This window comes from Narcine bancroftii, chromosome 6, assembly GCF_036971445.1.
Source record: "Narcine bancroftii isolate sNarBan1 chromosome 6, sNarBan1.hap1, whole genome shotgun sequence".
In the NCBI taxonomy this organism is placed as follows: Eukaryota; Metazoa; Chordata; class Chondrichthyes; order Torpediniformes; family Narcinidae; genus Narcine; species Narcine bancroftii.
The window spans coordinates 232858492-232871324 of record NC_091474.1 but is presented as its reverse complement, the minus strand read 5'-3'; the positions used below and the strand labels follow the sequence as shown (position 1 = coordinate 232871324).

General features: G+C 35.7%; 1 protein-coding gene and 1 non-coding gene across 4 annotated transcripts in view; one reads left to right on the top strand and one right to left on the bottom strand.

The window, feature by feature from the left end:
- Positions 1–12833, bottom strand: part of tmem87b (transmembrane protein 87B) — a 55036-nt gene that overhangs the window by 35593 nt on the left and 6610 nt on the right. For 2 of the 3 annotated variants that reach the window (XM_069887684.1, XM_069887685.1), the window contains exons 3-8: positions 5966–6057; positions 5131–5271; positions 4987–5040; positions 3030–3098; positions 2826–2867; positions 1650–1749 (exon numbers count right to left, since the gene is read on the bottom strand). In XM_069887684.1, coding sequence (XP_069743785.1) covers positions 1650–1749; positions 2826–2867; positions 3030–3098; positions 4987–5040; positions 5131–5271; positions 5966–6057 — 498 coding nt within the window. The remainder of the gene's footprint in view (positions 1–1649; positions 1750–2825; positions 2868–3029; positions 3099–4986; positions 5041–5130; positions 5272–5965; positions 6058–12833) is intronic. The other variant, XM_069887686.1, reaches the window with a different exon arrangement.
- LOC138737794 (U6 spliceosomal RNA) lies at positions 11158–11264 on the top strand. Its single transcript, XR_011341236.1, has one exon. It is a non-coding gene; the product is annotated as a U6 spliceosomal RNA (small nuclear RNA).

Here is a 12833-nt window from a genome sequence, read left to right as displayed (position 1 = left end):
CGTGGCCACTGACAGGACCTTCACTGCTGCTGCAACACTCCATCTCTATCCTGGCTTGGGATCTGTCTGAAGTCCTCATTGAGGACTCCCTACAACCTCTCCTCCCTATCTCTGTCATCTTGCTTTCCCCTTGCCAGAGTACCTGGACAGACACCCTGCCTCTGGGACAGGCATGCCTAATGGAGCTCTTCTGGCCTTGCCCTGCAGAGGATCCTCAGGTTTGACCAACCCTCCTTCAACACACTCCACGTCAGCAGCGGTCCGCTGTGATATGGCCCAAACCAAACGAAGAGAAACTTACCCTGCTATGTGCCGTTCCTCCAGAGCCATTTCCCTTTTCCCTCTCCTTGTCACACAGCCTGGGCTGTGACTGTCCTGGGACTCCCCCTCCCCTCCCCCCCAGTCTGGCTGCCAGCCAACATATCACATCAAAGAGTCACATATAGCTCGTGAGCCACAGTTGGGCCACCCTGATATAGAGCAACTAAGGTTAAAACATCAAGTAGGGAATTTCAAAGATTCACCACCCATAGGGTAGAAATTTCATATCTCTGCCTGAATAGCACACTCTTTATTTCAACTCTGCAAACGCTGGTTCTAGATGCTCCAACCATGAGAAAAATGAAGCTTGTCAAGCTCCTTAATAATATTGTACATTACAATGAGATCACCTCAAATTCTTCTGAACCTGCATACATATTCTCCATGCCGAGAATCAAAAATCCAGTAAATCTTTGGTGCACTCTTTCAATCATAATTAGATCATTCTTTAAATACAATGATCAACCTCTCTCCATTCAAAGACCTTCTCTTTTGCACTCTCCATACATCACTTCATCCTCAACTTCAGGAACATAAAATATGTTCCATCCCCAATTTTTGATGAAATCAGATACATTTATTCAGGGCATATTCTATCTTTAATTTTTTGGGGGGGGGGGTGATTTCACATCAAATTCACCCATTGTAATTTCTTTCGCTTTTAATTTTGATTATTCAACATGATTGGTTTTGAAGCTACATTTGCTTGCCACACTCACTCAGGTCTGAGAAGCCTGATTTTTATAGCAATACCACATAAGCTCACAAACTCAGCAACTTGCCAATCTAAAAAAAAAATAAATGGAATACAAACATAGCGCAAGCCTAACAACCAACGATAATACTATCAAATCCTCTGCCATAATTCACGTGTAGTCAATATCCAAATGTTAGAGGAATTAACCATTTAATAAAAAAGTACAAGAATGCAGCAAACAGAAATGTTTATCTCAATTTTGCTTGGTAACTTGGTAAGAAAAATTTGGACAGGTACATTGAAGGGAGGGGCATGGAGGAATATGTCGGTCAGTGGGACTAGCAAAAAAATAGTTCAGCACAGACCAGAAGGGCTGAAGGGCATATTTTTTTGTGCTGCAGTGTTCTATGGACAAGCCACAAACCTGAGGATCTTTTTAATCCACAGCAAAAAAAAAGTGTGGAAGAAGATCTTGAATGGTGTTTAAAAGGATTAAGAATGCATTTTAAAATATAAATTGAGAAAGTTTCTGGGAAAAGGAATGAACCTCATACACAGTGTATTCAGACAGTTGGTATACAAAGTCAAGATTTATTTAATGAATAAAGCTTTTGTATAGTTTTGAATTCACCTGTTAAATTCCAGTTGCTTTTAATTCTCTCATTGAGAGGTTTGATGGAAACAATAAACAGATATGGACCATCTCTCCAGGTCTGTGCTACAACATCATACTGAAGAAAAAACACCCATCAGTTAGAAGAATGAGTTTTTCAGTAAGTATTTCCAGATACAATTTCAACTATGTTCACCCAACTCCGAGATCAGCAGGCAGTTCACCAATATTTGCCAAGACAATGATTATTTGCTTCCTGAAGGAATAATCATTGCTTCTGCTTTTAAATTTTAATCAGAATATATAAACTGATCTTGATCAAGGACATGAGATTCAGTTGCAACATTCCAGGTAAATGATGTCACCAGGTCACCTCATTACAGGAAGGATGTGAAAGCTATGGAGCGGGTGCAGAGAAGATTTACCAGGATGTTGCCTGGATTAGAAAATATGCCTTATGAGGCAAGGTTAGCAGAGCTGGGGCTTTTCTTTTTGGTGTAAAGAAGGATGAGATGAGACTTTTTAGAGATCTACAAGATACTGAGAGGCATAGATAAGGTGGACAGCCAGTACTTTTTTTCCCAGGGCAAGAATAGCAAACACCACAGACTATCTCCACAAAGTAAAGGGAGAAAAGTTTAGGGCAGACATCAGGGTAAAGTTTTTTTTAATATATACATGAAGAGGTGTGAGTGCCTGGAATGCCTTACCAGGGATGGTGGTGAGGGCATTTAAGAGACACTTAAACAGGCACATTGATGAAAGAAAAATGAAATGTTATGAGGTAGGAAGGGTTTAGTACTTTTGTATGGTAGAAGTATAAAGGTTGGTACAACATTGAAGACTGAAGGCCTGTACTGTGCTGTAATGTTCCATGTATAAGTGCCATTTGAAATGGTTGCTCAAGAGTAAAAAGTGAATAGCAATTACGCAGGGCTCCACACTTTCTGGAATTTAGCGAAGAAAACTGAACAAATTACAGAAGTTTTATATAATGCAAGGCTGCCATCACGTGAGAAGTTTCAGTTCGACGACCCTTTTACTTTGTTTCGTCAGCATTTTCTGCTTTTATTCCAATTTCCAACTTTTGTAATATTTTGCTAATGTAGGGTGTGAAGTTTATTTGACGGCTATTAAAAAGGGATTGCAATAAAGTGAAGACTTGTACAGTAATATTCACAAGTAGTTTCATACCTTTTTCGTTGCAATGTCTCTTTTCCTTAAGGAACGGATAATCTAGAGAAAAAGAGGTTAACATTTTTGTTTATATTGAGATGGTTCATGAGTTAATGATATTATCAGGCACATTTAAAATACCGACAATTACAAACGTGAAAAACAAAAGATGATGTCCTAGAGTCAAGACCAATGTCACAATTTGAAAATAAATTACTATACCTTATCACCTTCAGACGAATGAAGATGCTTGGGGATCTTGTCATCAGAATTGATGATTGCTTTTACATTCTTAAAATAAAGTATCAGAATTATGCTCTGGTTTTGCTTGAAATATAGCTAATACTTAACTCATCTAGCACCCAGTTATATTTATTTTTCAAGATTAGAGCAGCAACAATGTAAAAAATATATATAATTATTAAATTTTGTCTTGGCATCCATAGAATTATGAAAAAATTACTGGAACATCATACACAGATCATTTAAAACAAATTAGCAGCAATATTAGGCAGATTATTATGTTGAGATAGGCACACATTATGCGTATGAGGAAGGGAAGGATTAGACTCTTGTAGTAGGTTTACATGGATCGGCACAACATCGTGGACTGAAGGGCCTGTTCTCTCTGCTGGAATGTTCGATGTAGAACTGAATAGTGAGAAAGCTCAAATCGATAATCTGGCTTTAAAACTGTTTCAGAATAGAGTGATCACAATATAAAATAATTTTACACAGAAAATTATTCAATTCAACCCGAAATCAGTTTCTTAATTCTGAATGAAACAGACTACAAATACTTGAGGAGTGAGATGGCTGTCATGGATTGGCAAACTATACTTAAAGGTTGACAGCAAGCAAGGCACTGGCTCACATGTTCACAGATTGGAAGGCAGCAAAGATAATGACATTGTTGTTTGAACAAAGTAGTAAAATAAGGAACAACAGATCAGTCAGTGGGAATATGTAAGAATTTATGATGAAATGGTTTGGTGGCAGGCAGAAAAAAAAATAGTAAGGCTGGGCAGAGTCAGAGGATTTATAAAAGAGAAATAATGTTTTTTTTAGGTTACCACAAGCAAAATAGGAGGCCAAACCAACTGACTGATATATTTGGATTTTCAGAAGTTAGCACGCAAGAGAATAATAAACAAAATTGGAGCTCACAGCTTTGGGTGTGATACAACACGGTAACCAATGGAAGTAATATCATTCAACCCCCTTGCCTACTTTTGTCATTTTGCAAGATCATGGTTAATACCTTAGTTCAGTGCCACTTTCCTGCATTAACCTCATGTCTAAAAATTTATCAACGTAGTCCTTGAAGATACAAAGCAATTGAGTCTCTACAGCCCTCTTTCAAATTATATGAAGTCAACAGAAGAGGGTTGTCTTTGATTTTGGTGGAAAAAAATGCATGGAGGTGTACAAAACTGGAGGGCAATACATGCTTAAAGCTGAAAATTAATGAAGCCACGTGCACCGAGGTCGGGATGCAACCAGTTGCTAAAATGCACGCTTGTATTTAGCATTGCCAACTAAATATGAATGAATTGTAGTGGAAGAGGCAGCAAGTTCATTTGGGAGAAATTTATTTCGAGTTTGAGTTTTCCACTGTGACTATGTAATCCCAATTCTGAAAAACAGAAATATTTAAAAAATAAAGCTGGAAAAAGAACTGAGCATATTAAGAAAGTGTCAGGGGGTGATGCCCCAAGATACTGCTTGTCTGTGAGTAGTGACGGCCCAGTGCTCACAGTTTATCTTGACCTCCAACCTTTAATGGACTTTCAGGGAAACATCTGTTACAGATGGTCATTTGCAGGGAACCTGCTCGATGGTGAACAAAATAAGACTCTGAGATTAATTAGACTGACGAGTACTCACATGGAAATGTAAACTACAAAAAAAAAATTAAATTGTGTAAATGAAGAGAGGGATCAGGAAAAATATTTTCCGAGGAGGAAGGAAAGGATTTAACTGAAAATAACATTTTTTTGAAAACTAAATTAACACATGCTTATGAAAGTAATTGCTGATAAGCTGATACAGCAGTGACGGTGCTAGTTTTATTGTAAATGTTACTAACAAATCCAAACCATGATATTTTTTGGTAAGAGTTGAAGTTGAAAATCAATGTAGGAAACAAGTGGTTGAGAAAACAAGCTCCATGTGTTACCTCTTTTGTTTTTGGTGTCTGTACCTCGACAGATTTTGGAAGACTTCTGCTCATCTAAAAAAGAAGTATAAAATCTTGACTGAAAGGCATGATACAATTTACATTAATAAAGCTTCTTATTTCATAATGTGAGTATCTACTCACATTAAATTTCGGAAAGACCTGAGTATTTTCATTGCAAATAATACTTTGAGATTTGTGTTCAATATATTGTCCGTTGTTCAATGAATGAGGCTCAAGGCTATTGGTATTGCCATTGCCAGAAAATCTTTTGTCGTATATATCCTGGTAAAAAGAAAGAACAGTTAAACCAATAGTCCATTCAATACTTCTTGAAATCTTGGCATTATTTCTTGAGCAATTTGCATTATATATCAAATCTTAAGTAGTATGAAGTGCTTCAAGAAACAGCACGAAGATGAGAAGTAGATATGCACAAAGATGGTGAAATGAAGACATCTCTGTTATTGACACTGGTTCCTGAAAGGCATTTGCGTTTTAATCGTAATAGTGGTAGCTACAGAAATATGACTTGTTTCTTGTGGGTGTCATTCGCAGAGTTTACAACTGATTTTAGCTTAAAATTGGTTGGAACTTTAGGATTAGCATTTTAAAGAAATAATCAAAAATAACTTAAGGCACTTAGATTCGAACTTGGAGAAAGACCACCGGAAAGACATGTTTCCTTTGATTAGTGAACATCTAAGATTTGCCGCTTTACATGTTGTCCATCTCATAATGAAATTAATATTGAATACTGATACAGTGCCATAACACATGGCAAGTATAAAAAACCAAGACCTTTTGAGTTTCCAAAGATGTTTCATGTAACCATGGTTATTGATAATTCACAAAAATTAAATAATCCTTTCCCTGGAATAAAATTGTAAGACCATACTTTTTACATTATCACTGGATACAGGAGTGTACGACTGTTCTAAAACAGCAGAGAGAAAATGTATTTTCTGAGAATACTCACTTTAACATTATTAAATTCATTATGGCAGGGGTAATATCTGAGGTACCATTCAACAACTAGCGAAACTTCATCAGCACACTTGAATGAAACAACTATAATGAAAGGAAAATAATTTAAAGTATGTTTTAGAATATTAAACGGTTATCTAAAATGTTACAGGAGAGAATAGAGATTGCAAATGCTGGAATCTGGAGCAACAGGCTGCTGGAGAAACTCAGCAGTCAGGCCGCCATCTGTGGGGGCAAAGGGATAATCAAAATTTCCATTCACTGCCTGACACAAGGAGTTCCTCCAGTAGCTCTTTTTGCTGAAAAAAATTACAGATATACACAAAATAGGAAAAAAAGTCTATACTGGAAATGAAGCATTGAGGAAGCAACAAAATTATGAATGACATTAATATCAATTCCCAATTTGAGAAAAAAGTCTAAAATTTGTATTCACTTAGCACGAATGAATGATTGCCTGACTTGTGGATTCAGCCTCAAGTTATCAAAGATGGTTTTGTTAAGTAAAGATAATGTTTTTTAAATTTTTTTTAATTTCTCACTCTATGAACCATATCAAACAAAATATATACAGACGTTTCTCATTAAATATACACAGTGACATTTTCCCCCTTTTCTCCCTCCCTCCCCCCTTCAAAACCAATAAATATTAAACATATACAATAAAACGTCTTCACACAAGGGAAAAACAAACAAGAAAAATGTGTCATCTACTTTTACACACATCTAATCGTTTTTGGCTTCTTATCATTTTAGGAGATGGAGGTCCGGGGCAAGGTCCATGTACGGTTCCCAAATTTGTTCAAACAATGTAACATATTTTTTAAAATTATATGTTATTTTTTCCAATGGAATACACTTATTCTGTATTCTCAGGCTCTCTTCCATTTTCCAAGTTGACATTATACATTTTTTTGCTACTGCTAAGGCTATCATAATGAATTTTTTTTTGTGCTTTATCCAATTTGAGACCTAATTCTCCACTTCTTATGTTACTTAAAAGAAAGATCTCTGGATTCTTTGGTATGTTGTTTTTTGTGATTTTATTTAATATCTGATTTAATTCTTCCCAAAACGTATTCACTTGTACATGCCCAAATTGCATGTATTGCTGTTCCCATTTCATTTTTACAGCAAAAACACCTGTCTGATATTGTTGGATCCCATTCTTTAATTTTTGAGGATGTAACCTTGTGTTTATTGTATTCTTCATAGTTCCAGAACATAACTTTTCCCATGTTTCATTTTTGTTTGGGTTGATAGCTATTTCATCATTTTCCTTACCTTGCAGCTTAATGTACATATTTGTTATAAATCTTTTAATTATCATTGTATCTGTAATCTGCTTCCTTCTGCTAATCTCAATCGGTTTCCCAATTTATCCTTTAAATAAGATTTCAGTTGATGGTATGCAAACATTGTACCATGAGTTATTTCATATTTATTAACTGTTCAAATGTTAATAAATTATTTCCCAAAAAAAATTTTCTATTCTCTTGATTCCTTTTCTCTCCCATTCTCTAAAGGAAAGATTATCTATTGTAAAAGGGATTAGTGGATTTTGCGTCAATAGCATTTTTGGTGTTTGGTAATTTATTTTTTTCCTTTCTACGTGTATCTTTTTCCATATATTATGTAAATGATGCAATACTGGTGAGCTGTAATATTGCACCAGCTTTTCATCCCATTTATAAAGTATATGTTCCGGTACCTTCTCTCTTATTTTATCTAATTCTATCTTAGTCTAATCTGGTTTTTCTCTCGTCTGGTAAAAATCTGATAAGTACCTTAATTGAGCAGCTCTATAATAATTTTTGAGGTTTGGTAACTGCAAACCACTTTGGTTATACCTCTCTTCTTTTTTTAAAGACTTTATTTAAAATTTTTATAACATGAATACAATAAAGAATTACATTTAAATAAAAATAGAAAAAAGAATTTAAAAAGGTATGATTACAATATTATATCAGAAAACTACACAAAATAACCCCCCCCGTTAATTGTAACACAATATTAATAGTCTAACTTAAAATTAGTCCAACCCTCCCCCCCAAAATAGAGTGAAGAGTTAATAAAATTGACAATATTATATATGAAAAAAAATACCCACTTACAAAAGAGATAAAACTTAACCTAAAAAAATTCTAACAACAACAAACAAAAATTGTCAATACTAAACGGCTCCTAGAACGCTTCCACCAGCGTTGTCTCCGCTCCATCCTCAACATCCATTGGAGCGCTCACACCCCTAACGTCGAGGTACTCGAGATGGCAGAGGTCGACAGCATCGAGTCCACGCTGCTGAAGATCCAGCTGCGCTGGATGGGTCACGTCTCCAGAATGGAGGACCATCGCCTTCCCAAGATCGTATTATATGGCGAGCTCTCCACTGGCCACCGTGACAGAGGTGCACCAAAGAAAAGGTACAAGGACTGCCTAAAGAAATCTCTTGGTGCCTGCCACATTGACCACCGCCAGTGGGCTGATAACGCCTCAAACCGTGCATCTTGGCGCCTCACAGTTTGGCGGGCAGCAGCCTCCTTTGAAGAAGACCGCAGAGCCCACCTCACTGACAAAAGGCAAAGGAGGAAAAACCCAACACCCAACCCCAACCAACCAATTTTCCCTTGCAACCGCTGCAATCGTGTCTGCCTGTCCCGCATCGGACTGGTCAGCCACAAACGAGCCTGCAGCTGACGTGGACTTTTTACCCCCTCCATAAATCTTCGTCCGCGAAGCCAAGCCAAAGAAAAAATATATATATATATATATATAAATCAAACTTAAATGCATATAATTAGCAAACGGAGTCCACTTCAACTTATAAAAAGACATCTTATCCTGAATTGAAAAATATATCCTTTCCATAGTCAAACAAAATTTCATTTCCAAATACCACTTATCTAAAGTTAGTATATTTCTATCTTTCCAAGTAAGTGCTATACATTTCTTAGCCACAACTAAAGCTAAATAAATAAATGAAATCTGATAATCCTCTAAACCTAAATCGATTAATGGTTGCATGTTCCCTAATAAAAATATATCGGGATCTAATACAAGATTGATATTATATAAACTGTTAAAAACAGATTGAATATCTTTCCAAAACTGTTGCAATCGATCACAAAGCCAAACAGTCTGCAAAAAAGTATTGGCCGTCTGATCACATCGAAAACAAGAATCCAACTTACTAAAACCAAATTTTTTTAATTTCTCCGGCGTTAAATATAGCTGATGAATAAAATTATAATTAATCATCGCTAGTCTAGCATTAATTAATTTCCGAATACTATTCTGACAAATTTCCATCCAAGCTTCCTCAGCTATTTTATGTCCTAAATCTTTTTCCCATTTCAACTTATCTTTATCCCAGTCTTTTTTACTATCAATTTCTTGTAAAATACAATACAAATCAGATATATATCCCTTTTTTGGTATTGAAAGTACATATTCTTCAAAACTAGATTCAGGCAATAAAATCATATGTCGACCACATAACTGTTTTACAAAAGATCTTAATTGATAATATACAAATATAGAATTTGCACTAATACCATATTTCCTTTGTAATTCGTCAAAGGAACAAAAACAACCCTCAGAAAAACAATCAGATAAATTTTTTATTCCCTTCTTTTCCCATTGTTTCAAAGTGGCATTGGAGACCGTAAAAGGAACAAGTTGATTATTATATAATGGCAATCTTCCAGAATATATATTTTTAAGTTCCAATTTTTAAAGTTTACTTGTCCATAACTTCAATAAATGTTTCAATATTGGCACATCATAAATTCGTAATAAATTTTTATTCCATCGAAACAAAAACTCATGAGGAAATTTTTCTAAAATAACCGCCATTTCTATCTTTACGGTTATACCTCTCTGTTAATTTATCTAGCGCTACCCTTGGTTTCCCCCCTTTCCACAAGAATTCCCTTCTTATTCTTTTGTTCAACAAAAAAATTTTCTGTTAAGGGAATTGGTAACAATTGAAATAAGTATTATACCCTTGGGAATACATTCATTTTAATCCAGTTCACCCTCCCTTTCAACGTTAGTTGTAATTCTTTCCAATGTTCTAAGTCTTCCTGTAATTTCTTTATTAATGGCTGATAATTTAGTTTGTACAAGTGGCTTAAGTTATTGTCTAACCTGAAACCTAGGTATCGAATCGCTTGTGTTTGTCATTTAAATGGAGATTCATCACTTCACTTTTATTTGTGTTGACCATATACCCTGATATTTCTCCATATTCCTTCAATTTCTTATGTAGTTCTTTTATTGATTTCTCTGGTTCTGTTAGGTATACTATAATGTCATCTGCAAATAAATTGATTTTATACTCCATCTCCTTTATTTTTATCCCTCTTATCAGCTCTGCCAATGGTTTTATTGCTAAGGTGAACAATGAGGTGGATAATGGACATCCCTGCCTAGTTGATCTACTTAATTTGAATTGGTTCGATACATATCCATTTACTGCTACCTTTGCCAACGGTCCATTATATAATGCTCTAATCCAGTTAATATATTTTTCTGGCAGATTGAACTTCTCTAACACTTTAAATAAGTAGTTCCACTCTACTCTGTCAAAAGCTTTTTCTGCATCTAAGGCAACTTCTACCACTGTTTTTTTACTCCCTTGAACTTCATGAATTAAATTAACAAGTTTACAGACATTGTCCGCTGTTCGTCTTTTCTTGACAAATCCAGTTTGATCTTGTTTTACTATTTTTGGTACACAGTCGGCCAATATGTTTGCTAATAATTTTGCTATTATCTTATAATCTGAGTTAAGTATGGATATTGGTCTATACGATGCTGGTGTTAATGGATCATTCCCAGTCTTTCGTATTACTGTAATTATTGCTGTCTTACATGAGTCTGATAAGTTTTGTGTTTCTTCTACCTGATTCATTACTTCCAGGAGAGGAGGAATTAATAACTCTTTAAATGTTTTATAAAATTCTATTGGAAATCCATCCTCTCCTGGTTTTTAATGTCCAGCAGCTTTTTTAATATATCCTGTACTTCCTCTATTTCAAATGGTTTTGATCCTCTACTTACAATTTCGGCAGTTCAACTTTAGCTAAAAACTCTTCTATTTCATCATTTTTCCCTTCATTCTCAGTTTGATATAAGATAATGTTTAGCACTTCCTCACTTCCCAACAGAACTACCTCAGATGTGCTCGCTTCAGCAGCACATATACTAAAATTGGAATGATACAGAGAAGATTAGCATGGCCCCTGCGCAAGGATGACACGCAAATTCGTGAAGCGTTCCATATTTAAAAAAAAAACTACCTCAGATGAGCTGTCATTAACAAGATTGCAGCACCTACTTCAATTCAACATAAATTTATCACATCTTTATATTCTTCTGTGCTCCACCTTATTATTGACACAGTAGAACCTCATTAGAATGGGGCAGTTGGGGTTCAAGATTTCATACAGCCGAGTCGAGGAACAGATCGATATATGTCATGATTCAGGAAGCAGGAAAGCAGAATACTGTGACTCAAGACCTTTAAACTTCACATATTAACATACACATCTTGTAAATGAGTTATAAGAGACCATTTTTGAGTTTGTGGCTGTTAGCCTGACATCCTAAAATCAATGTTTGGGGTCCACAGACACCCGTACTATAAGCGATTCTGCGGATTAATGAATCGCATTTTAACGAGGTTTCATTGTATTATGTTTTGTTCTCACCACCCCTCTCTGCAAGCTGTAAGGTAAAAACATCATGAGATGGGACCGGAGAAGGAGTCACCCAGTACTAAGGAGTAACAGAATGCAGATGTGACCTTGTACACTCAAGATAAGCTTTGCACTAACAAGAATGATGTGCAGCAGACTAACAGAGAAGGATAGCAACAGTTTATTCATTGGACAATGTCATGGTATGATAATTTACTAAGTACGTATCCTGAGGTATAAAAAAACACCACTTGCTGATAACGGCAGAATGCGCCTTCTCCAACTAACACTGTTATTGCAAGTGTTACAATCCAGTAATAAAAAACAAAGAACCTTGATTTCGACTCAGTCTGGTGTCTGACTCACTCATTCATGAACAAAGCAGACCTAACAAAGCTGAAATGTCTATTTCTAAATTTTCTGAGTTCTGAAGCTCATCAATCCCAAACATCTATTTCTCTATCTGCAAATGCTGTTAAAACCCAGAGTTTCCAGCGTTTTGTCTTTTAATTTCAGATTTCTTGCATCTGAAGTCTTTTTTTTTTGTTTTTGACTTTTTCGGTGGAACAAATTCAGGAAAATAAAATGCAAATTTCCAGTAATTCAATACAAAAGGTTTTTAAAAAAACTTTCAACCACTGAAAGATTTAATAATAGCAGAATGCTTTTCAACAAAAGCTTTATCCACCATAAAACATTCTGATAGACCGAAAAGGCGCACAGGAATGGAAGAAAAAGGTGGGAGAAAGAAATTTATTTTTTATTTCAATTTTAACATTGACAATTACATCCAATTACTGACCAACCCCGTACATTTTGGATGGTGGGAGATAACAAGAGTTCCCAGAGAAAACCCGCAGAGGTCACAGGAGAACGTAAAAATTATTTACAGATTAGTGCTGGACCCGCAGAGGTCACAGGTGCTGTAATAGTGCTGGACTTAGCACTACTGTAACCACGCCATCAGAGACGCGTCTGAATAGCACTGGAGCAAACAAACGTAAAGTACTGATATGTCTAATGAACTAATATCACCGTGGAGTTATAGCTTTAATAAAAGATGTGATGGCAAGCTTGATTTGGAAGCTCAGATTAGAGTTTACAGCCGGAAGAGGTCACAGTAAATTTGCAGGAGACAAATGCAAAGATAGCAAGTTT